The following is a 27,644-nucleotide window of genomic DNA, read 5'->3' as shown; positions in this document are numbered from 1 at the left end:
CTGCCTGCTTCTGGCTGCACCCCATCTCAGCCTCTTCCCTTGCTGCTGAGGTGAAATGTGGGTGTGAATGTGGGCCAGCTTTAACATAAGCTACTGCTTTGTGCGGAGTTTACAAACTGACCAGGGCAAACCGTGTAAACTCTGCCACTCCAAGTGGGTTTTTGAAGGGGAAAATCTAACGGAACCCTCTTCCCTGACACCCCTTCCTCAATAGCCCACGCTCGTTATCCCGAAATGAAATAAGATGGATCTGGCAAAGCCCTGCAATTAGCTGTTATGCAGGACCGTTGTTAAGCTTTTCCTGTACCCCTTGAGTCACTACCATCTCCAGGCATCAGCTCAAGGGTCCCCAAGCCAGAGGGAAGCCCAGCAGCATTGCTGCAGGAGCATGGTCCCTCTGCCCTGTCACAGCTCTGCGGGGCCTCAACTTGCTCCTGCCCCTCCCCCAGGGCATGTGGACCACTTGCTGTTTGGGAGCCTGGGGTGAAATCCAGGTCTCGGTGGGGGGGGAAGCTGTGAGATGCCACCATCACACAGGTGAAGGTGGCCAGACCATGGCTCTCATCCCCTTGCCCAGGGCAGTCTGTCCCCTGCCCGTGCTGCTAATCCAGAGCAGGTGGGGAAGCCGCACTGACTGGTGAGGAAAGAGCCACATCCCCATCATGTGCATGAACACGTCTCTACTCAGTAAAATATTTATTCCTCCATTATTTCACAAGAGTTGTTTTTACAAAAACCTTACAAAAATTTCCAAAACACAGACATGCAGAAGAAAAAAAAAAAACCATCGTGGATCTTGTTACGAGTAATTGAAATGTACAAATAGAAAGGGCGAGAGGGAGCTTAGATTACAATAATCCCTTCGTCCTGCTACCCTTCTGTGGGTGCAATTTGTATCTCGTCTCAGTGAGGCTTCAGCGTTGACTGACAAGCTGTGATAAGCTGCCAAGAGCACGGCAAAGGAGGGGCCCTAAGATTAGGAGCAAATGTTTTCAAATATATATATACATATAGATATTTAGTGAAGAAATATTTATTCCCTGCTTTTTTTAGGTTTACAGAAACGGCATCTGCAAACTATTAAATTGGTTTATTTTCATTAATGCTCTCAAAGAGGCAGCGACATTTATATCCCTGTGGTTTCATCTTGTATAACTGGAAAAAGAGCCCTGTGCTTTCTATGGGAATAGGACCCCCCGGCCCCCTCCTCCTGCCCCAGGCAGCATTTCTCATTGTGGATGATTTGATCCACAGTGGATCTGTCTTCCCCCTGGCCTGGCATGTCTTGGCTTTTGTCAGGTCTCTGTGTGGTGTCTCACTGCAGCCTGGGGAGCTGTGTGCTCCTGTTCTGGCAGGGCAAATGGTGGGGATACCAGCCCTGGAAACAGGGTGGGGGGCACAGGGTGGGTATTTAGGGTGACTTTGCTCCCTGGGTGAGGTGGGCACTGTCAGTCAGGCTGCGTCCCCTCCCATCCTGCTGCGCTTGAGGAGGACGAGGAGGTGGCACTTCCCAACCAGGGGGCTGCATTTGGGTGAAGCAGAGAAATCTGGGTCTGGGGGCAGGATGGAGGGGCTGGTTCACCCCCAACCAGAGGAGGTATGCTCCTCTCCTGGTTCTCCCACCAGGTCTCCAGCTCTGGGTGCTGGGTGAGCCCCCCTGTCCGTGGTGAAGCTGAGGGTCCTGGTGTCACAGACACTGGGCACCACGTGTGGCTCCAGGGCGGGCCCCTGTGGGAAAGGGAGAGGATGCTCCTGGGAGCAGTGGGGACTCGGGTGGGCACATGTATAGTAGGGACACTTTCAGCCTCGGTATTGCACACCAGAAGATGTTTATCTAGAGGAAGCACCTTAGCAATTGCTGTATTTGTCCTCAGATCTACTGCTACAGTCCCCAGAGGGCTAAGCCTTTTTAGGTAAGTAGGGCTGGTGCCTTCTCCATGCATGCCATCCATCTGAGCTGGTAGTGTCCCTGTGCTTGGCTGGTAGCTCTTTGCAGTGGCTGAGGAAAGGGTGGACTGGTTTCCAGAGGGTTTTGTCCGCATGGTAAAACCTCCATCACTTCAGCTTGTCCCCCATTGCTGCGATATTGGCGGGGGAAGGTGGAGGGTGCATCTCTCTGTGGCTCAGTCCCATGGGTGAAAGACTGGGGTGGTGTAAGCCGGTGTCCTTCACCCTGCAAGTCCCACCTTGTAATCTCATTAGGCTGCACGGCAGGGTGGGACGAGGGGGAAACCATTTCCTTTCTGTAAAACCAAAAAAGCCCACCCCCAATGGAGTCGCCAGCCCCAGACCCCTGCACACATCTGCGAGCTGCCGACGGGGAGGCTGTGCCTCCGGAAGGCGAAGCCTGCTTTGCCGTTGGCACGAAGTGCTGGGAGCCGCCTACTCAGCTGAAACCCAACAGCTTTTTCTAATTTTCTCATTCTGTGGGATGGTTCAATGACCTGGGGCTCTGCAGAATCGCTGGCAAACCCACCAAGGCAGGGCAGCGGTGCTTGCTTGGGGACTGGCGATGCTCCCCCCAGCTCACAGGCTCCGAGCGAGTCTGTCAAGATGCTCCAGCCCTCCTCGCCCCTCTGGGAAGGGACAAAGCCTGATGCCGTTGACTTAGGCAGCTCCTAAATGCAGGCAGCGCGGTGCAGAGGGCTGGCTGGGATCGGCCACGGCAGGGGTGAGCCACTGGCTTCCCAAAGTCTCTCCCAAGTACCGCGGCTGAGGATGCACAAAGAGGTGAACACGCGGGTCAGCTTCGGCATGAACACCGCAAGTCCCAGCCTGGCGGAAAGGGGGGCGCGTGATCCTCCCACCACCACATGCTGTCCCTGCGGGAGGAGAAGACCCAATAACTCTTTGGCCTTCTGGGTGAGATACCCAAATTGGTCAAATCCAATAGTCCAAGATCCTTCCATGTTTGGAAGCAAATTCTTGTTCCCTTGGCAAGTCTGTTTGTCCTCGAAGAGCGCGTGGGGGGTATGTGTGTGTATATATAGCCTTTATTATAAGGGTGTGTGGAAAAGCAAGTCTCTAACCAAGTTTGCTCCATATGTGGCAATAATTATGTGCCACTTTGGCCTGGGACTGACTCTACCTTCAAAAGGGAAGAGGAGAAGAGAGGCGCTGAGACGTTGGATGAGTGGCATGTGGGTTGAGCGGGTGGTGGATTTGTCCTGGACCAGCACAGGAGCTCCACACTCTATCCTGGATGAGGCCACGGGGTGGGCTTTGCCCTGGTCAGTTCACGGTTGGCACCTGGTTCTGATGGAGGCTGAACTCTTTGGCTTTGAGGCGCAGGCTGGCGATGCTGTTGGCCATGTTCACCCCTTGGGTGGGTGTTGCGGTCCCGCTGGAGCTGTAGGAGGGCACAGTGCTGCGGGGAGGGAGCAGGGGAGGAATGAGGCATGGCCCATGGAGGAGCCCCCGTGCCCTGCACAGTCCTGCTGGCTTCCCAGGCCAGACTGGCCGTTCCCTCTTAGACATCTCCCACAAGAACAGTCAAGGCTTCAGCATTTTTATGTGGCTGGATGCATGTGGGAACCCCTCAAACTATGCACCAGGAGGCCCTGCCTTGAGTTTTTGGACGAGCTGGCTAGATGCGGAGAGCTGGGAACCAGAAGGGACTCATGCCACCTCTCGTGCCGAGATGTGGGAAGGGTCAGCATGAGGCCAAGCGAATCCCTTGTGAGGACCAGGGCCCCTGGCTCCAGCCCTGAAATGCATGGAGGCAGGGAAGCCTGCTCAGCAGCGGGCAGGGGATGGTCAGATGGGGCTGAAATGGGTTCCCAAAGCAAAGCCAGATGATCTCTTTTCAGCCCCATGAAACTCCCTGCATCCTCGGCAGCGGCACAGGGCTGTGCTCCTGTGGCAGTGGGGTGGTCCTTAGGCATCCTGTCCCATGGCCACCTCCTTCCCAGCTCCTCCAGTGCCTGCACCTACCTGTATGGGGAGGTGCTGGTCCAGGAGAGATACTCCGGGCTCAGCGCGGTGGGCCGCGGTGCCATGGGCTGCTCAATGGCTGCTTCTTGGCTGTAGGATTTGAGGAGTGATGCCGATCTGTTGGCCAGCATCGCCCTCTCATTACGGCGAAACTTGGCCCTCCGGTTCTGAAACCAGACCTACAAGGGGAGGGAAGGTTGTCAGCGGGGACCTGGTGCGAGCAGGGATGTCCCAAGCATCCCTCCTACCGATCACGGCTATGTGCAGGATGAAACGAGAGAGAGGACAGTCCCTGCTCCTGCCTGGGGCCAAGGCAGAGGGTGTTGTTATCTCCCACACAAACCTTTGCTCACCTGGACTCTCGCCTCACTGAGGTTGACCCTTCTCGCCAGCTCCTCCCGTACAAAAGCGTCGGGGTAATGTGTCCTCTCGAAGACCCTCTCCAGAGCCTGCAGCTGGCTGCTGTTGAAGGTGGTGCGGTTCCTCCTCTGCTTCTTCTTCCTCTTGGCTGCTCCGCGACTCGGGCTTAGGCTTTCACCTGTGGGGAAAGCACAGAAGAGGCCACATGAGAGCCAGACCTCTGCAAGACCCCACAGACCCCACATGGGGACCTGGCCAGGCCTGAGCCCTCCTGGGGGTCTGCACTGCCCTGTTCTGTACCAGCCGTGCTCCCTGCAGGCACCTGGGACTCTGCGGGGAGCAGCATGCATAGAACCCTGTGCTCTCCATGAGAATCAGACTATTTCAGGACCCGCTGGAGCTTAGGGTTAAACCCAACATTTGCAAAGACCTGCAGAGGTTTCACATCTGGCTAAAACCACCCAGACCTGATTTTGAATACCAGTCTCATCCCAGTGGATTCTGGAGCAACACTTGACCCAAAATGCTGGGACTGCGTCTCACAGACCCCTCCCTGCCAAAGAGGAAACGTCCACTTGGGTTTGGCTTTTGCTAAGGTTTTAAGTCAAGCTTTCATGGATGGCGATGGAAATTCAGCACCAAACCATCTTGGAGAGGCGGGTCTCAGCTCCCACCCCCAGCACCCCCTGAAGCCCCAGCTGTGGCATGTCCCCAGGGTAACAGAGGACTGCAGCTGAGTATCTGCTCATCCAACTCTGGTCTTCAGAGCTAGGAACGGACGCCACCGTGTCTCACGGAGGTTAGCCTCCACAGTGTTTATTTCTGGCTTTGCTGGCTCATGGAAACATGAAGCTGAGGGTGTAGTTTTGTTTCTCAGTATTGATCTTGGGCTTTCAGCCAGGTTGAGATTAATCTCCTCTTTGTCACTAATATCATCAGGTTTAGGCAAGTTTATGAAGTCTTTTTTTGAGATAACCAGTCAGCTGCCTGCAAAGGCTTCATGGGGAACACGTCTCACTGCCATTCTTCCTTATGGAAGTACTGGTTAATTATTCTTTCTGTTAATAAAGCATCTGGATCCAATCTGTACCTACTGGTGGGAAAGTATTTTGGAATTATTTGAAATGTTAATAGTTTTATGACATTCTGATTCATAGCAGGGTTATATTGGGGTTTTCTGTTCTATATCATTGCAGAGGCCATGATGGCAGGAATTACTGCTCCCTGAATATGCTCAAGAAATAAATACTTGCTAATAAGCTGTGTTGATACTTGCTAAATAGATGTGCAGCATTTTCAGATGATACTTGTGATAGATACAAAATCTACCGGACGGGATATTGACTCTCCTGCTCCAAGACACCACCAAGCTTTTGAGCAGGAGGAAACTAGGGCTACCAAGATTTTTAAGGCTAGAAAAACCTTCTTGGACCTTAATTCTGAATAATTCAAGCCATGAAACCTCCACTAACAAATCCTCCATCGAGTCCCTCAGGTCCCTTTGTTCCTGAGTACCCAACTCAAGAGCTGTCCCACACTGAGATGAGCAGAGAGGACCAGAGAAACCACAATATCTGCTGGCAGGTTGTCCCTGGGCCTAACTACCTTCTGCCTAAAGCAGGGTCCAAACTTGGAGCTACTGCTGAGTTTCCTTGCACCCCTCTCTGAAAACCACGCTGCTGGCTGATGCCACCAACAGCATCCCAGTGCTGAACGCAAGCCACGCCAGGGGATGCAGCAGAGGAGGAAGGGTTAAATTTATTTTCATTGCTGGCAGTGGGCTCCTGGAAAGAGCAGATGGCTTCTCTGGTGCTTTGCTATAGCAAGGATCAGTGTCAGAGCCTGGAGGTCCTGGGTGCCTCAAACATACTGACCCACTAAGGGAATGAAGTGTTGGGATGGGAGGAGATGCAAGGGTATGGAGGTGGGACCTGGGCACCACCACCAGCCCTGCTCCCTGTCTCCCAGACATGTGCAGGGATGCTGCATCATTTTGACCATGATGGGGCCAAACTGCTGGGACCATGGGGAGAGGAGAGCATCCCTGGGTGGGAAGGGGAGGAAAAAGAGCTCTGTCCACCTCCCAGGGCCTCACTGCAGCCACCGGCATTTCTCTGGGTCTTTTATTGTGTTCTAGGTGCGTTTGGACCTTGGTTGACCATCCCTTGGGCTGGAAACGACCCATGTTCTTGTATCCAGGACATGGCCTTCTTGTTTGGGCAAAGACAAGATGGACGGCACTGTGCCTAAAATACGTGTGGGTTTGAGGCTCTTTCCCCAGCCAGGAAACTGCAGGCTGCCCTTTACCGCCGTTCGTGTTTAAAGGCTCACAAATAAAATTCTCCAGATTCCCTCCAGCCCTTGTTCCTGCAGCTTCAAATGTTCTGCCAGTCTCTGCTTTCCAGTTGCCCCTTTTAGTTAAACTCCTTTTTTGGTCCTGTTTTCCTTCAGCGAGCTAATGAGCCGCTGGATTAAAATACATGAAGTCCAGCCATGGTTGTCCCTGAGTTTTCCGGGAGCCTGGGACCAAAATGGGAACCATCAGGCTGGGAAGGAGCTACAGGATGAAACAGGATGAGAGACGTTTCCTTGCAGGTTTATGGCCAGCCTGTAGGGCTTCTAGGGAAATTATACACCAGGGCTTGGTTTAAAAAGTGCTGTCACCAAGGACATCCACTGCCCCCCACCAAACCAGCAATGATTTCAGCAGAACCCTAGTAAATGTATAAATAAAATTCATAAACCCCCTTTGGTTTCATCCCCATTTTAAAATCTGGCCATAGGACTTTTCCGTAAGCGAAGGCTTCTCTCACCCACTCTAATTTGGCCAAAAGAGAGGAGGAGGAAAGGTTTCTTAAATTAACTCTCAGACCAGCTCTGTAGGATCTGGCCTCATTTCTGGCTGGTTTCTATCTCCCCAAACACATGGAGCCAAGAGCTCTTTGGCCACAGGAGCCGGGCGGTGCCAAGCGATGCCCACACGGGGCTGGCAGGCGTGCTGGGATGGAGTTGGGTCAGGATGTGTCCAGGTGCTGGCGGTTCCTGGGTGCTTGGAGAGCTGCAAGCCCTGGCCTGTGTCTGGGTTAGGGCGTTTTGTTCAGCTCCTATTGCTGGTTTTAATGGAGGGACCACCTCCTGCACCACAAAACCCCATGGGATGTGCCAGGGCGCTTCTTGGGGGATACTGGTGGCCAAAACCCCTTTCCCACCTACTCACACCCCCCCAGAAAACTTGCTGTACCCCAGTGTAGCTCAGAGCTCCCCAGTCACCCACAGAAGCCTTTGCTTCCCAGCTCAGTTCTCTGCTATGTCCATTTCCCCTCCCATTTTTCACCCCATATCCATACTGTAGGGAGGCAGCTCCCTGCCAGGGTTGCCTGCCTAGGTCCTCTGCTCCACTCAAGGATGAGCCTTGGTAATGGATCAACATCTTTTCCCCATTAGCTCAGGCATCACAGGCTTGTGGGACCAGATAAATGCCACCCTAATTGCTGGCGGCATGCTTCTGACAGGTTTACAGCGTGCAAAGTCGGGTCGGATCACTTCTATGCAAGATGCTTCAATAACCCCAAATCAGCTTTCCAAAAATGAGCATCACTAAGTGCTCTGCAGCACTGGAGAAGAAAGAGAGAAGGGGATGGGTTGGGTCCCCCAAAGAACCCCTGCCATCTCGCTGCCACCCATCCACGGGAATTAGATTTAACCAGATTCGCTGACACCTTGATGGAGGAATCGGAAACTGGTTCTGCACCATGATGTGCTTCCAGGAATAAGAATTTTTAATTGCATAAAGTTAAAAAACAGCTCACCACTGTCTGTCCTTTGCCCCAAAGCAGTGCTCACGGAGGTTGCGGAGAAAGCCAAAGCCTCGCCTTTATCAGTTATAATTCTGGGGTTCGTTTGGGGCACGGCTGGAGGCATCGGCTTGATTGTCCAACCCCAGGGTCAGAGGGGACTCCTGAGCCATCCCCCCCAGCCACCTTCACCTTCGGTGTATTTATCTTCCACTGATTACAATTTCCGCTAAAGGGGAAAAGAAAATGCAGGGGAAGAAGGGAAACGGGGGTGGATAATGTTACTGAATAACGACATCGGGGGGGAGGATGGGGAGAGGGAGGTGCAGGGGCTTTGCACAGAGCAGGATGGGCCCAGTGTGCTTCACCAAAAGAAGCCTTAAATTGCCCCCGTGTGTTAGAAAAGTCTTTTTGCCCATGATGTGGGTGAGTTTTGGGGTGCTGGTTGTGGCCTGGGTAACCTCCAGCCTCCTCTCCACAAAGCCCAACCTCAGGCAATGCTGCCTGCCCAAGAGCTGCAGGCAGCCGGGGGCGCAGTGCTGTGCTGTATGGATGCCATGGGGTGCTGGACATCACCCCAAAACCCTTCTCCATGCAGAAGCACTGACGCTGGCATGCCTGGACTGCACCGTGTTGGCGAGCCGCCCTGCCACCAGGAACTGGGGAGCAACTGGTCCTGCCCTATTTGCAAAGGCAACAGCCCCAGCACCACCAGGTCAGAGCTGTGCTGGTTCAGCTGAGCACCGACCAAGCCCACTTTTCCAGCTCTTGCCTTTTTCCTCTGTGATTCCATTAGTTTTCCATAAGAAGAACTCAGCAGGTTTCAGCTGCTGAAGCCTGGGCGCTGGGCTTGCCAAGGGGGGGCCCCCACGCTGGCAGGGCCCCCAGCCTCCTGCACAGCAGCCGCCGAGTGCTGTAAAGAGGTAATTTTCACTAGATTTCCACCGAGGCTTCAGCTTTGACTTACGACCTCCATTAGCGAGCGATAAACGACCTCCATGCAGCTGTGATCCAGACCTAACCAGCGTTTAAAATCCCAGCTGCTCACACGCCTGAGCCCTGGGGACCACGACATCCCCAGGTAGGGATGCTCCGGCAGGGCAGCTCATCCCTCGGGATGGCTGTCGGTGGTGGGCATCATCGCCAACCGTGCTCAGTCTCCCGCTGTGGGGTGGCTCCGCTCTGGACACCCAGTCTGGGGGGTTTCTTTGCAAAATGCTCATCCCAGAACACAGTGTTTGCCCAGCACTGTTCCTGCGACCCGGGATGGTCACCACGGCCAACTGCAAGCCTGTCTCTCCACAGGATGATGCTGCAAAACCCACCGTATGCACCGCCACGTCCTGGGACAGGTTTTGCTGGCTCCAGCTCTGCCACTTGGCTTTAGGGTGCAAATACCCTGTTTTACAGGAGGGAGCGAGTTCAACCCTCCCTTGCAAAAAACCTACATGTCCTCCAACGTGTTTCATTTTCCATTGCAGCACAGACCCCGGAGCCCTGAACAGTTTTCTGCCGTTAAATTATTTCACGCGTTCCATTTATTTGAGAGCAGTTTGCCAAAGACCTTTTAAGCTTTAAATTTTTCACCCCCCGCCCCCAGCCAAATGATCAAATCTGCCATACCATTTACTTCCGTTCTCCGCCTGGAATGGCATTTTTTCTCCCCTTTTTTCTTCTTGGGTATAATTTAAGGGTTGAAATAGCCTGGAGGGAATTAGCTGTAAATTCTTCCTAAGACAAATAAATTCAGCCCTCTAAGTTTCTACGTTTTTCAAACTGTTGAGAGACGTTTTGGGTTTGTTTTACTTGAAATAATGATCGTGGCATATCTGACCCTCAGGCTGCGGCCGGCTCTAACCAAATAAATAGCTTTTATTAATTAAGGTTTATCCTTAACAAATAAAACCCCAATTTGATCTCGGCCGGCTGAATTAGCAAAAATAAACAACGGGTTCTCCGGGCACTTGATGTGGATTTAACAAATTAACGCTGGGCCTTCATCAGGGAAGCCGCAGGGTGGTGGAGGCCTTTTACAGCCAAGAAATCCTTTGGAAAAACAATGTCTTTCATTTCTCCCATGGTCTCTCTCGGTAAACATGTGGACTCCCTTCATCCCTTTATATACTCCGGGGAAGCGAGGAGAGCTCCGGCGATGACGTCCGCCAAAGTTTCATGTGCAATTATTTAACTTGTTCCTCTAAATCATGCAATGGGGAGGAAGCATTTCCCTTCGGATCGCGGCGAGCAGCGCTGGAGCAAAGCTTTCAGGTTTGGGAATTGCCCCTCTGCACTGTCCGCCTGCTCCAGCTCCTTTTTATCCTGTAACCTTCAGCTGAGACACCCAAAGCTGGGGGGTGGTTTGGGGGTGCAGCTGAATGCAGCTGAAACCCCTTTCCAGCAGCTACTGCCAGCACTGCCCTGTCTTGGGACGTGGTTCAGGACAGCCTGGGAGCCCCCGGGGGGTGTTTTCCTGCCCACACTGGGGCTTTGCGGCGAGGAGGGATGGCAGGAGGGATGCTTTACAGACCAAAGGGGAGCTGGGGGCTTGTCCCCGCTCGCAGGCGCAGGCGGCACAGGGTTTGTCACAGAAATGATGGTGGGAGCTGCCTACACTGCTACAGGTCTTTAATCTTCCCAAGTCATCTCAGGAAGCCTGGGGGGCTGAGAAGCAGCCGGCAAGCTGCCCCACCATGTGTGCTGATCGCCCAACTGCAGTGCCTTTCGTGCACCCACCAGTGAGCCATGCGGTGCATGGGACCAACAGAGCATCACAGCTCAGGGGCAAAACCATATCAGCATAACTCCTTTCTCTGGGTGGTTTCACCCCGCTACCTGGGGGAGAAGCCCCTTGGGGCCACCAACCCCCGGCCACAGGGTGCCAGTCCCAGATTTGCTCGGCATGATGCTGCAAGGTCCAAACCCATCCTGGGAACAACCCGCAGGCATGGGCGATGGGGTATCCCTGGGGAACGGGAGCTACCGTCCCACCCCTGGGCTCCCCCGCTGCCAGGAGCAGCCTCCAACCTCCTCGTCCCAACTCACCGCTGCTCCCTGCTACCCCTCCAGCCCACCCCCAGCCTCTCAAAGACCCCGGGAATGCCGGGTGCTCTGGGGGATGGATTGAAGCCAGGGGGGTCCAAATGTGCTGAGTCCAAAGGAAACTTTCTCGGCTCAAGTGGCGTACATGAAAAATTTAAGAGAGGGGCAAGTCTCAGCTACTGGAGAAACATTACAGCAAAATGTTTCCGAGGATGTTTCACCTCATTAATTGTGAAAAAACTGAAACGCTGACACGTTTTTACAGGCTGCCAGTTTTGCTGGGGGAAAAGTGTCTATGTTAAAAAGGAGCAGCAAAAGCCTGGACCAAGAAAGAGGCCAAGGCTGTCCCGGGAGGGCCTTAGCCTGTGCTCACTGACAGGCAGCAGCCGACTGTTTTATGGTTATAGAGCTGCTGCTGCACCAGCCAGAAACCACCCAGCACCACGGTTCACTGCCCCCGGCTGCACGGACACCCAGTTTTCTGGAGGATCCTGCCTGGCAGTGCTGTGACTCCAGGGATGCTCCGTGCACAGCCTGCACCCTCTGAGCCCAGGAGGCTTTTCCCCTTGCACCTCCAGAAGCTGCAATTGCAGCTCAGCAGCAATGCCAGGGATGTTGTGCAGTGTCCGAGCACCCATCGTGACATGCCGACTGAAAGCCAGAGCAAGCTGGGAAGGTCTTGGAGAGCCAGCAGCATCCCTGCATCCCAGAGGGGATGCATCCAACCTGTGTTTGCAACCCAACTGTGACACCTTTTTTTGGCTCATCCTCACCTTTAGAGCAGCAAACACAGTGGGTTTCAGGACCAGAAGGAACCTAGAAAGGAGGAGTCCCAAGTTGTGGGATGCTGCCTCTCTTAGGGATGGTCCCAGCCCAACAGAAGCCACCAAATTCACGATTAAAACCCTGAGTGGATTCAAAGCTGGCTTTTCAGCGAGGGTGGTGGTGATTTATCTGCTGCAAAACCCAAGTGCACAAGAGAGACGAGATTGGGAAGTGTTACAGCAAGGAGGGGAGGGAGAGAGGGGATGAAGGGGATGAAGGAAGAAGGGGATGAAGAGAGGGGAACCAGATGGTAGAGAAGCCAGGCGAGGGCCTGGATGGCCAAGTCATGTTCTGTGATTTATAGAGGACACCCTGAAAGCTGAAAGCTGGTGAAACCCACAGGGCTGCAGTTGTCCGCCACAGGTAAAGCCCTGAGGCTTTGATGTGCCCAGCCCTCCGCGAACACTTCACAACACTTCCAACCACACCAAAGGCTCCTGCCCAGCCAGAGGCTCGTGCGCAGCCCAGCGTTGTGCTCGCCCAGCTGGGGCCAGGCCTCGGGAACGGTGTTTTGGCACAGCCGGCTCTTGCGTCAGAGGAAGTGTTTAATGAATTAATTGCAGCCACGTTCCCCAAAGGAGGAGGCAGGGTCGGTGGGATGCTGTCAAGCCTCAGGAAGGGGCTGGGGAACATCTTTGGCCACAAAGCTCCAGTGGGAGAGGCCTGAGCAGCGTGAGAAGCTCCCCACCCTGCTCTCCCGGGCAGCTGGTGGAGATGGTGCTGTCACCCGCCTTTTACCCAGGGTGGGAACTGCCTGCCCACAGACAGACCTTTGGAGAAGGGGGTGTGGACAGACGCTGCTGCCAGGCTCACCGTCTCCGGCACAGACCCCAGCATCTTGGACCCGGTCCCAACCCTGCAGCAGGAGCCAGACCACAGAGCCTTGCACCATCAGCACCCCCTTAAACAACTGCTCCAGAAACAGCCTTAAAAGCCAGGCAATGGTATTGGCGCACGGCGCAGGGCTCGGCGAAGTCTCTTGCTGCACTTTCCCAGCCGCCTGGCTCCTGTGCACCCCGGGAGGCAGGGTCGGGGCCATTGTGCAGGGCTGCGGGGCTTAGACTGCCTGGCTGCGCCTGCTGACGGGTGGCAGCGGCCCAGGGCATCCAGCCCAGGACCCAGGGCGCCGAGCTCATCCCTTGGGCTCAGTGATCTGCAAGCAAAAAATTCCCTCCCAGAGCCGTGCCTGCACGGGGCAGCGGGTGACCCCAGCCTGACGAAGGGCTTTCAGGAGCTGCCAAGAGCATCCCGTGCGCTCGGAGGAGGCTGCAACCGCAGCCCGACACAATGGGCTGTCCCGGCTCCAGCGCCGCTATGGCCTCCATTGTGTCAGGTCTCTGTGGGGATGGAGCCACAGAGGATCCAAGCGGGGAGCAAGCCAGGGTGCTGCTTCCCCCCAGATATCCCAGTTTTCACCCCGAGGAATGGCAGGACAAGGAGAAAAGCCTCCCAGGAAAGGTCTGTTGTCTGTGTGAGTTTGCCGGGGACAGTGGCACTGCGGCGGTCACGTCTGGGCACACCGGTTGCCTTCGCGCAGTCGGGGTCTGGCATCTTCCCCGCTCGCAGTGGGGGAACATGCAGCTCAAGGGGGTTAACGCCACTCTGGGGTTCGCCTTTGCCTAGATGGGGCTGGGGCAATGCCAAGCCTCCAAAAACTCGTCCATGGTCGTGCCAGTGTGGATTGTTCCCTGCAAATGCCAAAGAGAGGGGCAGAAGGTAGGTACAGGGATGTGGTGTGTGTTGTGCCACAGCTCCCAGCTTTGCCCAGGGATGCTCGGAGAGGCTGTGTCAGACCAGTGGACTCCTCAGGCAGATGCCCATGGCCACGGGGCTGGGGGCAGCAGAAGCTGCTCAGCCGGGTCAGCTGAAGACCTCACGGTACAGTCAAGCGCCTCGGGAAAAGGCACCATGGTGGGTTTGAAGCGCCAGGCCAGGCCAAGTACAGAGCAGCACCAACCAACGGGGGATCAGGAATTTTAATTTTGTTCTCCCACAAATCTGCCAGCCCCTGTGGTGGAGGCCTGGGGACCAAAAAAAGGCACTGGCTCTCCCCCAGCCGCCAGCGGCTGGGAGCCTCCCTGGTGAGGAGGCATTCACCGGCGGGATTTGCTTTTGCTTTCATCTCCCAGCCAGGAGACCTTCTCATGGTGGGACGAGACCAGTGCTTAGGCTCTCCTATACCTCACACTGCGGTAGCACCCTAGGGTGCCCCTGGGGACGAAGCCCCTGGGCATCCGCCTGGGATGCAGCCTCCCTGTTTTGCCAGCATCGTTTATGCCATGCATTAAAATAGCTGAGCACAGAGTGGCAGCACCAGTGACAGCTAACAGATGCGTGAATGGGCTTCTGCGGTGCGGGGAAATGGCTGGCCTGGGTGCCATTGCCAAAATGTTGGGGTTTGGGTCAGCCCCAGGCACTGCAGCAAGGAGGTCCAGGCAGAGGGCACGGCCACGGTGGCTGCCCACAGCCATCGGCGAGGGGGATGCCAGGATGGACAATGCCAGGACAGATGATGCCGAGACAGACAGACCCCACCGTCTTGCATCGGTGCTGAGCAGGGCAGATGCTGCTTCTCTCCCCATGCCACAAACATTTTAGGCACCATTTGATGCATCCGTGATGCAGCTGCAGAGGTGCCAACGTCACTCACGCGCGGCCGCCTCACATAACAGGTCACACAGTTTCCCAGCAGGGCACAGGGCATGTGTAATTAATTAACGCTAACGAGGTTTGTGCAAGCACCAGCTCTGAGAACAGCACCCGCCGGCGCTTGCAAAGCTCTGCCGAAAACTCAGCTTTAACTGCAATGCGGTTTTTCCCAGGGGGCTGGGAAATGGATGGGATGGTGGGTGCCTCAGACCATCAGGGAGTTGAGACCTCGCTAGGACTTTTGCATGGTGTTTAAAAAAAATAAAACCAATCAGCCAGGACTGCATAGCAGCAACTCTGTGTAGGGGGCTGGCTCCCAGCCAGGGACCCCTGGCATGGTGATCCCAGCCTTCCTCTCCCTTCCACCCCCCAAAAAAGTGGTTTCTTGAAATTTAATAAGCAAAAGCCCATAGCAAGCCAGCCTCAATGGCATCTGGCACTGAAACCCAACACCAGCCTGCCAGGTTAAAGCACAGACCCCATTGCAACAGGGTCATTGCCAAGAGGGAGGGAAGAGGACAGGCAGGGACCCAGGGGCAGTGCTGGGAACCCACACAGTGTCCCCTCCTCCTGCCTCCTTTCACTGACCCGGCTCCCCTCTCTTTTTTAAGGACAATTGGGTGTTTTTCACACCCAGGCCAAGGTGCCACCGAGCGCCCTTTTTATCAGTGAACGCCAGCACCTGCTGAGAGCCCATCCCGTGACTGCCAGCTGCCTGTCCCTTGCTGGGGGACACCGGCATGTTTGGCTGGGGTGCAGGAGGGGTGCAAGCCCCTGGGCAAGACCCCGTCCCACCGCTGCTCCAAGGAGGACCATTGTGGGCACATGCACACACAGACGTCCCGGAAACCCTCGCCAGCGAGCAGCATCGCTGTCCTCCAGTCTGGTTTTCATTTGAGGTCGGTGGCCTCTCGCCAAATTTATTGTAAAACATTCATTTTAATAAGTGGCTCGTATCTTTTTTTTTTTTTTTTTAAATCCAGCCCAGTTAACTGTTTCCAGGTTAAGGCAGACCTGTGCGCAAGGGACAGCAGGGATGACGGGGATGGTGGGGATGGCAGCGATGGCAGGGACAGCAGGGACGGCAGGCAAGCTGCTGGGGAAGGTGCTGGCCACGGGGAAGACACCAGGGGACACCTTGGAGATGCCAAGGTGGGGGCAGCCACAATGAGGCCCTGCTTCTGCAAAGCCCAGCAGTGCTGAGACCCTCACCCTCTTCACCCCAAGCCTTCATCCCTTCTGGATCCCTGGGGAGCCCAAGCACCATTTTGCCGCACTGGGGACCCCAATCCCAGCACCAGACTTGCTGACGCCCCAAAACCCAGCCAGGAGTAAAGTGGGGGACACACCAGTACCAATGCTTGGGGTCCCAGTGTGTGGGTTGGGGACCTCCAGGTGCTCTCATACAAATCTCATTAAAACTTAACCCCCAATGGGTAACTGGGTCAGCTGAACAGGCAAAGGGCTTCATGAAGTGGACGGTGCCTGGTAGTTTAGTTTTGAGATTTGTTTTAAGTTTTATAAACCCCTAATACTAATAGAAATGCTTCAGTGTCTTTTAATTTAAATGAAAACAGTTATTTTTTTAATTTAAAAATTCCCCTGAGGTATTTACAACCCCCAAATTACAGCCATGTGGCTGGTCCAGCCAAGAAAGTGAAATCGGTGAGGAAGGAGTGTGGTGGCTGCCCTGGCCCAAGCCGAGCCCAGCATGGCCCCGAGCAGCTCCACGCCGGTGGCCGTCCCCATGTCACCCATGTCCCCTCCACAGCACCCCATGGATGCTTTGCACCTTCGCTGGGAACGTGGGATCCCAGTCCACAGGGCAACCAGCCCCCCAGAGCTGCCAGCCACGGCTGTCCCTGGCAGGACAGCATTCTTCTGCCTCTCCCGCCTTCTTTCTGTCTTTCCTTTTTCGTCCTTCCTTCTCCCCCATCTCCCTTCCTTCTCTCCTTCCCTCTCCTAGACCCACATCAGGCTGCTGCGGGCAGAGGCAGGGGCAGCCCTGCAGCACTGGTGGGTTTGCAGAAAGGAGCTACCCCTGCCTACTTCTATACCTTCCTCAGTAATGCTGCAGCCAAAACAGGCTCTTTGCTCCCCACAGCCGCCCAGCACTGTGTGTGGGGTCCCCTGTGTGCACCCCTGCAGCATCACTGCTACTCCTACCGCAGCACACCCCTGCAGCTATGCAAACCCCCCCCCAGACTCTGCAATGCCCTGCATGGCTCGGGGTGCAGTACAACCTCCCCCCCGCCCCGCACACACACTGCAGTGCATTGTCGACCTTGGGGTGCGATGCAACCCTCCCCCATCACTGCCCCATGTGAGCTGGGATGCTATGTGATCCACCCCCCAGCAATTCCTTACTCAAAGGAGCTGCATTACAGTATCCCTGCCCTTGCTGCAGCGCGCTGCACAGCTCGGGGTACAACGCAATCCTGCCCTGGCAATGCTCTGCATGACCTGGGGTGCAATGCAATTCCCCTGCATGACTCAGGATACAATGCAACACTTGTCCCCCTGCAAGGCCCTGTACAGCTTGGGGTGCAATGTAATCCCCACCCAGCCAATGTGCTACATGAACAGGGGTACAATGCAACGCCACCCGCACAACTCAGGGTGTAATGCAACCCCCACAAACAGACTCCGCAATGCCCTGCACAGCTTGGGGTGAAATGCAACCCCCCCAGACACACATATTACATTGCACTCTACAACTTGGGGTGCAATACAATCCCCACGCCACCCAAGCAATGTGCTGGTATAACACAGTTCCCCTGCATCACTCAGGGTGCAGTGCAACCCCCCCCCCCCACATACTGCAATGCCCTGTACAGCTCAGGGTGCAATGCAACCCCACATACATATTGCAATGCCCTGTACAGTCTGGGGTGCAATGCAACCCCCCCACCCATGCACTGTATGACTCAGGGGGCAGCCCGCAGCCCACATCCCAGGGCAGCCCGACCTCCTGCACCAACACCTCTGCTCCAGCTCTGTACCTGGGCTGCTCCCCCCAGCCCCCCAGGCTCAGCACTCAGGCTCTGCCCCCTCCCCAGCGCCCCACTCGCACCAGCGCTGCCATGTGCTCCCCGGCACTCCCCCGGCTCCCCTGCCATGTGCACTCCAGTTTCCTTGCGTGTGAAGCCTGCAGCCTCTCAGATTCAGTGGCTGGAAAGGATGGCGCCTCTCCACATCTGGTTCAATGCGCGAGCCTGGCGCCTGGCTTAGCCACAGTCTCCATTCAGAGACACACAGACTTTAATAGACTCATACAATTCTTCCTGATCTATCACTGCAGCCGCAGCTGAAAAGCTGCTTTATTATACGCACTCCAAAGGGGGATGAGGAGAGAAGGGGAGGGGGCCAGCGGCTGGCGCTGCCGCTCTCTGAAGGCTCCCAGCATCCCCCCAGGACCTGAGCTGCGCTCCCCAGTCCTGCCCCGGCTCCCAGGGGCCGTGCACCCCCCAGTCCCAGGGTGAAGGAGCAGCTCCGCAGCCTCGTTACGCCTCCTGCTCAATTAACGCCTGCGGCCCCCCGAGCTGCCGTTTGCACCCCAGCAAGCGTGCACGGATGGGGCGGTTGCCAGCAGAGCTGCAGGGGAGGAGGTGGCAAAGGGGATTCCATCTGTCCCCCTAATGTCCCCAGAGCGGTGTCACTCCCCCCTCAAGCTGGGACTATTTCTCCCAATCCCTCCAGCTTCAGCATCCCATTTACACCCCAACTCCCTGCTAGGGGCTCTGCAGCCAGAGCTGCCGACACGGGCTGTCTGTGGGTGAGGGACTACCCCACAGGCAGGCTCCAGACCCCCTGCCCATCCCCATCAATGCCCCTGGCGGGTCCCAGTGCTGGGGCTGGTTTTCCCAGGGAAAGTGCAGGGCAGGGAAGTGTCCGGCGAGGGATGCTGCGCACAGACAGGGCATTTTGTAATGCCGTGGGAGGGCTGGGAAACATCGCCTGCAGCCATGTGTCCCTGGGGCGAACACGAATGTTGGGAATGCCTCAAGGGTGAGGGTGGGATTTTTTTATTTTTAATTTTTGGAAATTTAGGGGTGTCCAGTGAAAACAACCCAGTTCTGCACTGCTGTGGCAGCGCTGGCCAACAGGCATTGGAAAACTGCCTTGAAACCCTAAATCAGTCCTTCCTCACCATGAGGGTTTGTTTTCCCCATCCTCACTGACCCAGCTGGGCATCGCTGGCCCCACATAGGCACCTGGACTGGGCAGGGAATGTCTGCCTCTTCCCCCAGCACTTTCACCCTATTCCCAGTTCCTTTTTCCAGCCAGGAAAAAACATGACCTACATTAACTCTGGTCTAAATCTTTGCCCGGTCCCAGCTCAGCCCAGCCACAACCCACTGCCCCATCATCATAAAGGATGCTCTGAGCCTGCCTGGTCGCTCAGAATCCCATCCTGGAAGGATAACTCCTTTCAGCTGCTGCTAGTGCCGCAGGGAGGGGACAGGGCACCAACCTGGGGACACCAAGCCTCTGCCAGCCCCAAAGCACTTGGGTCCCATCCTGCTTAAAACCCCATCACTTCAGCTCAATGATTTTACAGCTCCGGGGATATAATTCCTCATGGCCAGAGGATATCAGCCCCGGGAGAAGGGGTGATTGGCCCCACTCCCTGGGAGAGAAGAGGGTTTCTAATGAGGCAGCCTCAAAGCCCCAAATCATTTCATCAGCCTCCCAGCTACAAACACACACCCAGACTCTCTTAAAATGCTGATTCGTTGAAATTCACCCATCTTGGCTGCACAGAGTTGAAATTTCATATTTTTCCTGTGAATCAGCCCCGTTCCCTGAAATAACAGCCCGAAAGGAGAGGGGAAATAGTCTTGCACTGAGCTGTTCCTGGTCAAGCTAGACATAACAGCCTGGGGGGGGACAGGCAAGGTGTCCCAGGACTCCAGCACCCTCCTGGGCTGGACACAGCCATGCCACATGACATTTGGAGCTGCTGCTGGAGCTCCCAAGGGAGTGAGGCAAAGCCCCGTGTCCTCACTGCACATGGGACCCCCTGCTGTCCCCTCCGGGCCCTGTCAGATGGTAGCTTTTTCAGCTTTGCCCTGTGTTCCTGCACTCTTTCCCTGCTGGAAAGGGGGTGGGACGAGCATCCCCCACAGCAATGCCTGCTGAAAACCCAGCTCACAGCGGGTGCCGAGGAGAGAAAAATCCCAGCAATGAGAAGTGGGGGAAAAAGTGATTTTCCTGCCCTCTTGGCCCAGTAAAGGCTGCTCCAGCTCCTGTGTTGCCCCAGCAAGAGGGGACCCATCTCCCCAGGCCCTGGTTTTGGGTTTTTTTTCTTTACCCTCTGGCAGCCGCTCCCCCGGCACAGATGCAAGCATGTGTGGGGACCCCGCAGAGCCCAGCAAATGCTTCAGAAAACGTGCTGGTATGTATTTCTCTGTGCCCCTGGGGAGGGCTCTGAGCAAGCAGGGCTGCTTCCTGGGGCTTGGAAAGCCCATGTTCCAAGCCAGAGGCCCCCCGAGCTGGGTTGGGGGGAGCCTGGAGCCCTGGTGGGGTGTTTAGCCCATTTGGGGGCAAATGTTCCCCAAATTGGAGCACAGATGCCATCAATCAGTAAGAGCCTGACTGCAGCCCAGGGCACAGAGCATCATCCCAGTGCACGGGGAGGAGCAGGATGGTGAGTGGGTGTCACCCTTCAGAGCTGGAGGGGACAGGGAAGCACAGAGCAGTGGTACCAGGGTGGGCTCCATGGCAGAAGCCCCATTAGACCTGGGGTCTCCCAGCCATGACCCCCACCCCAGTGTCCCTCCCTGTCTGCGCCTGGCAGCAGCTTGTGCTGCTCTAACTGGTTTTGTCAGGGCTGTGCCCTAACTCAGCCTCTTGACCTGTCCGTGCCATGAGAAAAGCATTGCTCCCACCCATCCCGTGGTTTTCAGATGGGCAAGACCTGGGGAACCAATTTCCCCCCGTCTATGGGACAGGGGACCCCCAGGCAGCCCATGTGCAGGACAGTGGGTCCCAAGGCAGTGATGAAGGGAGACAACCCTGATGGGGGGCCCCCAGTTAGGGATGGGAAACCTGGCTGGAGGGGTCACACCGCAAGTTGGGGATGCCCCTTGTCCTTTGCAGCAGCCCAGGGGAGTGCAGGGAGGCCAGGGGAGTGCAGGGTGGGTCCCTCCCCATAGCCCTCTTTTTTCTTGACTGGGATACATTGGGCTCCCTGCGAGCGGCTGGAAACTGTCTGGGCGAGCCGGGACACGTCAGGCTCCCCATCCATGCCTCTCCTGTCGCCAGCCTTGCACTAAGCGCAAACAAATGTGGAGGGCTGGGAGGCGGGCCGGGGCGGGGAGCTCCCGCCCAGATTAATTGGCGCTTACTCAATACATGCTGATGGATGCTGCACCGGGGACCTGCCAGCATCAGGCCCTAGACAAGTGCTGATCTCAGGCACAAGGCCCAGCTGTGCTGTCCCCTCCCCTGAGGACCATCCTGATCCAGCATCCCCATGGGGATCATCCCTGCATGGAAAAAAAAAACCCTTGTCTTGGGGTCTGCAGCCCTCAAAGCCCTGCAGGGAGGGAGATGTCCCCAGGAAGGCGCTGGCGACAGTGAAGGTGACGTCTGGTCTCTGAGAGTCATGGCTGTGCATGGCTCCTGTCCTGGTGCCACCCACCCTGGTTACGCTGGCCTTACAAGGACGGAGACAGCTTGCCTGCCCCCCGGCTGTGGATGCCACTGTGCCTGGATGTACCGCACAGGGACCGTCCCCACCAAAGCCCCTGCAGGAGGTTTGCCAGCCTGGGAAGATGCCATGGACTGGGGGTCTGCTGCCCAGGCACCCTCAGCTGAAGCTGTTTGTTCTGGGGAGCACTGAGGGACCGTGGGTGCTGTAAACCCCGTGCCCCAGCCTTGCTGGCCACTGGTGAGTCGCATGCCACCCCAGTGTCTCCCAATCTCATCCCCCAGGCTGGGGCAAGCAGGTCGTGGTACAACCCCAAGCAGCCAGGACGCCTGCTGTCCCGTCCTTCGAGGGACAGAAGCTCAGGAGCCTCTCCTTGGAGAGCTGCAGCCACATCCGTCAGACACTTCTCAAAGACTCTTCCCCCTACAGGGGCTGAGTCGGGGTCCTGACACCCCTGTGAGCAGCCGCCCAGAAACTGTAGAAAGCCTCCCAGCAGAGGGGCTCGGGAGGTTTCCAGCACTTTTCAAGTCATGGAAGGAAGACGGGAGCTGGAGAGAGGGGTCTGATGGGTCTGGGGTTACAGGGCAGGGAGACCTCGGCTGGCTCCCCATGGCCCTGTCCTGCTGGCCCCAGGGGTCTGTATTGCCCTGAGCCAGGCACAGGGGGTCAGCCGTGAGTTAATGACATTGGGTTTAATTGCAGCTGAGCCACGTACGTGCATGGATGTCCCAGGGAAGGCAGATCCCCATGGGCATATCCCGGCCCTTTTCCAGCAATGTTATGTTACAGGACTGCCTCCTGTCCACGCAGCCCGAGGGGCTGAGGTGTCCCCGAGCTGTGCCTCCTGTCTGGCAGGGACAAGCAGCAACTGGGAAGGCAGAGAAGCACAGACTAAATGTATCCTGTGAGCCAGGACCAGCACTGCCCCCGGGCTGGGCCACCATGGGGACATCAGCTGGGATGGCTCTGCCTCGGGGAAGGTGCCTGAGCCCTGGGAGCAGCTTGGGGCTGCTTGGGGATATCAGCCAACGCTTGACCCCAAAAGCAAGCTCTTCCCCTTTTCCACTCTGTTACCAGGTCCCTGCCCCTCCCTGCCTCGCTTCTGTCTTTCCAACTGCCCTTGTTTATGTAATTAAACCAATTCGCTGTAACATCACCTTAATCCCCTGCTTAATCATCACTGCTCTGCTCAGTGTCCGCACAGTCCCAGCGTGGGTTGGAGGGTCCCAGCCGCCCCACGGGTGAGGAAGGGGCTCCAGGAGCTGTTCTGCAAATGGGTGCCCAGGGGCACCACATCTCCCCATCTCCCCATCCCATCACCCAGTCCCACCAGCTGTAGGCAAACAGGCAATGCATGCCTGCCCCATGCCGGAGGATCCCCTCAGAGGGGCCACAGCCCTTCCTCTGAGCCCGGCTGCGACAAAAGTGGCTCTTTCTGAGTTTTCAGCCCCAAAGCGGCTGCTGGAGCCAGCGCCCGACTCCCTCTCCCATCCCCAGGCGGCACCAAAAGTAAGTTCATTGTTTGAAAAGCCATCAGTCAAGGCCTGCTGGCTAAAATTACCCTCCTGCTTTATCATCTTGAGAACATTAAGGGCTGTTGTTAACAGATGTTTCGCGTTACACATTATTTGTTAGTCTAATGAAAGGAGGTGAACAAGCTTTCAAGACCTCAGAAGTTGTGTGGAAGGTTTTCGATGGGAGGCTGCTGCACCACTCCAGGGGAGGATGAGGATGAAGATGAAGATGAGGATGTGGATGAGCCCTCACCACCCTGTTGGCGCTTCCTTGCTCTTTTGGCTGGCTTGTGGAATTTCTGCCTCTTAATTTTCGGGTGCCATGAGAGCAATGTGTTGCATAGATATTTGTACTTGTCCTCCCAAGAGGATGCGCTGGGTGCCCTCAGGGCCAGTTTGGGGCTGGGGTCAAGGCAGGGACTGATCAGCCCCCTTGGCTGGAGAGGGAGGAGGGGATGGCTCTGCTCCTTGGTGCCAGCGGGAAGGGATGTGCCAGCCCTGCAAGGGATGCAGGCAGTGCCTAACTGAGAGGCTGCTCCTGGAGCAGAGACGTGCCCAGGGCCGCAGCAGGGAGGTCGGTGGAATGGGGATTGTGGGTGAGGGCAGGAAGGGATGGAATCCCCCTCTGCAAAGAATAAAACCCTGCCCTGAGCTTCTCCAGCTCTGCCAGGCTCTGGAACAGAAGCCTCCTCCTGCTGCAGCTGCCTGGGGAAGGAGAGAGGGTTTCATCAAGGTTGCAGTCTGCTGAGCACAGCCTGTGGCTGCCTAAAGCATCCCTGCGCTGGCTCTGCCAGAACGGTCCCCCAGACCACGGCGAGCCCTGCCTGGCGGAGGAGGTGCCAGCAGCTTCAGTGCAGGCTTGGGGCTGCTCTTTCTCCAACCTGCTGGCATGATGACCCCGATAACAGCTTCCCGGCTGGAGCGCAGAGCTGCATCCTGCAGAGAGATACTCGGGTACCAGGATCCATTTGCACTGATAATAAACCCACTGCCACCGACCTGCGGGGCTCCAAACTTGCATCTGGCGGAAAAAAAACACGATGGTGAAGAGGAAGATGAGAGAAAACACTGAGAGGCTGTTTTACTTTAGGATGCCAATAAAAGATAACGTTACCAGTAAAAGTTCCTCTGCTGTCATCACGCTGATGCTGAAAGCATCACAGATGTGTAGCACAAGGCTGATACTTGCAAAGGCAGGGCATTTGCCTGATATTTAGCGTCTTCCCATCTCGATTTAGGAAATTGCATCCCAGTTTAGGCTTTGGCAGTGGGTAACAGGTCTCACAGGTCAATGTTTGCATGCACAGAGCTATTCTCTGTTTCCTATTCTCTTCTTGCTCACTGCTCTCAGCTCCCATCACTCAGGTATTTCTCTTGCCAGGTGGGATCAGGGGGAGAAATGCTTCCACCACTGATGTGTTGTTAGAGCGTCTCAGATGCTGAGAGTGTCTTCATCCCTGCAACCTCACCAAAACAGGTGCTAATGGGAAATATCCCCATGGTCCAGCAGTGGTGGGATCACTGGGCCAAATCCCACAGGGCCTCTGCCCCCGAAGAAATGGGCTTTCAGGGTGAAAAATAGGCTTGTGGGGATCAGCCAGCCCCCTTGCCTCTCTCTCTGGTATTTGCATCACCCCCATTCCGCACTGAGCCTCTTTGGGGTGCACTAGGAGCTCAGCAGGGTGGTAGTTTCTCTGCTGTTTTGCAAATAGCCCTGTGAGATGAGCCAGCTGCTGCAGGCTGGGCCAGGTTTCCAAAAGCTGCGCTGATCCCATACAGCATGCTGTCCCCCTGTATGGTCCCATCAGCGGGCAAAAACTTCCCTGCAGTCCCAAAGGCAGCGTGAGAAGTACAAATAAAACCCAAGAGAAGGGGAGGGAGGATGGAAAATAACGCCAAAAATACCAGACACCATCCCAGAAAAGCAGCACCCAGCCTCACCCAGCCCTCAGCATCCCAGACAGAGGCAGGCTGGGGGCTCAGGAGAGCTTCTCCGTGGAGGAAGAATGTTGTGCAGTGAATGAGATGTGAGTGGGAAAAAAATGCTTCAGACCTGCGTGCAATGCAGGAGCCGCGGGAGGGGGCCAGGGAAGCACCCTGTTGGGGGGTTCCCACTGGGAGCCCCTCACCGCAGGTCTGGGCAGCCTCCGTGGTGGGCTGAGCCCCCTTCACAGCACAGCGTCCCGGGTGGGCTGTGCACCCCTGGCCAGGCATGGGTCAGGCCCTCAGTAGGGCCATCTGCAACCCAGGGCTGTGCTCCGAGGGCCCCAGAAAACAAGCCCGGAGTAACAAAACCCAGCTGGGGGGCAGGTTTGGGGATGCCCTCGGAGTGGGGATGACCGGACCGTGGGGAGGTGGTGAGGCTGCACCTTCATCCCTCACTCTGCCTCCCTTCTCCTCCTCCATCCCCACCTCCCCTCCACCGCCTCTGCGTCCCGAGGGGACACCGGCTTCTGGGAGAGGGGCTCTGGGTGCTGTCGGATGCCCCGGACCGGGGCTTTGCCACACGGACGGGGCGAATCCTCCTCGCCCCCGCCCCGGGCACCGGAGCCGGGATGCGGCGAGGCCGGGGGAGCGGCGCGGCGACGTGAGAGCCGCGGAGCCCCGGGCAGGCGGGGCTGTCCCGTTGAAAACGCGGCTCCTGCAAGAACCGGGCGCCACGAAGCCGGGTCCCGGGTGGGTCCCCGCTCCCAGCCCCGGCTCAGCGCCGCTGGTCCGGCTGCGTCCCCGCCGGCCCGGAGACGGGCGCCGGGAGAGGACCGGCTGCGTCCCGGTCCCCGTGGTCCCACCGGGCTGCCTCCGCTCCCCGGGCCAGGGAACCAAGGCGGGGAGCCCCGGGGGAAGGAGGGAAGGAGGGGACCCCGCAGGCCGCTCATCCCCGGGACGCACCGGCTGCCCGGGATCGTCCCGTACCCGGCACCTCCGGTGGCGGCGGGAAGACAGCCGGTGCGGAGTCCCTCCGCTCGGTGCGGGGTCCTTGTGGCCCCTGTTCCCGGTACGATGTCCCTCTTGCCCCGGTACGATTTCCCTCTCTCCCAGCCGTCGGGGTGTCGGCAGCCCCGCAGTTCGCCCAGACGGGGGTCACCCCTCGCCTCCACCATCCCCGCTCCCCCCCCCCACCCATCGCGGGGAGACACCGACCCCCTTTGTCCCCGGTGCCCGGCGCTGCCCACGGGCTGCCGGCTCCGCAGCCCGGCCCGGCCCGGGACGGGAACGGACACACGACGGCGGGGACACCCCATACCCAAGGCTGCCCCAAACCGGTGGGAGCCATCCCGGGACGGCGGGACTCACCGTCCTGGGGCGCTGCCTCGCTGCCGCTGCTGCCTCCCGACGGCTCCGGCATGGCCTTACCGCCACCGGCGGGCGGGGGGCCGGCCGGGGGGGTCCCGTTCATACCGGCCGCTACCTCCTCCAGGTCGAGGAGGTGGCTCACGCTGAAGTTTTTCCGGCTTTGAGGATTTTCGGGCGGCTCCGGGCCGCGCACGGCGCTGGGGGCGAACGGCTTGTCCATGGCGAAGGCTGGCGCCGAGTCCATGGCTCCCACCCCCAGCCCGCAGCCCACCCCGAGGTGCCGGGCCGCTCCCCGGCCCCCTTCCCCTTCCCCACCCCCCCTCAAAAAAAAAAAAAAAAAAAAAAGAAGAAAAAAGAGAGAAAAAATTAGCAATTATTATTTTTTAAAAAGGAAAAAAAATCACAGCTCCCCTGTGAGTCCGGCTCCCTCCCCAGCCCCTGTTCCGCCTTGTGCTGACGTCTGGGGAAAAAACCACGCTCCCAGCCCAAACTTTCTTCCCCTGCTCTTTGCTCTGGAGCTGTTCAAACAAACGCCCCTGCTCCAAGCCGAGCGGGGCGGCCCCTCTCCCCCCCCGGCACGGCGACCTGCCCCCCTGCCAGGGGCCGAGCACCGCCGGCAGCCAAGCCGCGGAAAAGGGGGGGGACGGGGACAGAGAGGGAGGGAGACGCGCTTTTCCCCCCTTTTACCCCATCCACTTCATCCCCCCCCCCCAAGCCCTGCTTTAAGTGCTTCTATCAACAAGTGTAAGTGGCTGCGCCCCGTGGGGAGGGATGGGGGGGGAGAGGGGCCGGGTTTCCCCAGCCCCAAATGGGGCTGGAGGGAGAGGTGACCCGCAGGTTAGCGGGGAACACGGCCCCCCTCCACCTCCAGCCCCCCCACCCCCCCGGTCCCCATCAACCCCGGAGCAAGGTCACCTCTCCTGGGAAAAGCCTGGCTCTCTTGCCTTAATGAGATAATTACGTCCTGCACCACAGTTAAAAACTCATAGGCTGTTTCCCTTGGGGTTAGAAAGAAACCTCCCTAATGAAAACCAGCCACCGGGAGAGGAAAAAGGAGTTTTTCCTCTTTAAAAATTATATATATATTTATATATGTGCACATATATGCAGGGAGGAGGTGGTGGGAGGGAGGGGGGCAGAGCCAGCGGCTGGGGCTGGTTGCTGGTGTCCAGTGAGGGCTGGGCTCGGGGCGATGAGCAGAAATCGAAGAGGTTAACGGTTATTATTTCTTCCCCTTGATTCCAGCGTGCTCTCCTGCCCACCGCTGCAGGCACATATGGACAGGCTGAGCGCACGCAGGGTTCGACGCGAAATCTCCGAGCGAGATCGGCCGCTGCAGCCCAGCTCTGAGCTCATAAACATCCCCGCTCCAGCGCAGCCGAGGGAGGCAAACCCCTGGCTGAGTTATTTTAACATTTGTCGAAAGCTTTTCTTGCGCTCTCTTCCCCTTCAAGTCAGAGGCGTGCAGATTTTTAAGCCAGCCAGTGCTGCCAAATCTGATCTTCCTGACGGAGAAGCAGCTTCCCAGAGCTCTCCAGCTTGGAAGGGGTGTAGCTGAAGGCAGATTTTGGCTCTCTCCAA

At 57.0% G+C, this 27,644-nt stretch overlaps 1 protein-coding gene across 1 annotated transcript; it reads right to left on the bottom strand.

Moving 5' to 3' along the window:
* Positions 1-681: 681 nt before the first annotated feature.
* Positions 682-26,915, bottom strand: PRRX2 (paired related homeobox 2). Its single transcript, XM_075111839.1, has 4 exons — positions 26,064-26,915; positions 4,287-4,471; positions 3,934-4,112; positions 682-3,367 (listed from the first exon to the last, which is right to left on the bottom strand). The coding sequence occupies exons 1-4, from the start codon at positions 26,305-26,307 to the stop codon at positions 3,232-3,234; spliced, it is 744 nt and encodes a 247-aa protein (XP_074967940.1). The 5' UTR covers positions 26,308-26,915; the 3' UTR covers positions 682-3,231.
* Positions 26,916-27,644: the final 729 nt, after the last annotated feature.

The sequence above is a fragment of the Phalacrocorax aristotelis genome, chromosome 17 (assembly GCF_949628215.1).
Source record: "Phalacrocorax aristotelis chromosome 17, bGulAri2.1, whole genome shotgun sequence".
Lineage (NCBI taxonomy): Eukaryota > Metazoa > Chordata > Aves > Suliformes > Phalacrocoracidae > Phalacrocorax > Phalacrocorax aristotelis.
The sequence above is the reverse complement of the archived record's forward strand: the minus strand, read 5'-3'. Positions and strand labels throughout refer to the sequence as shown.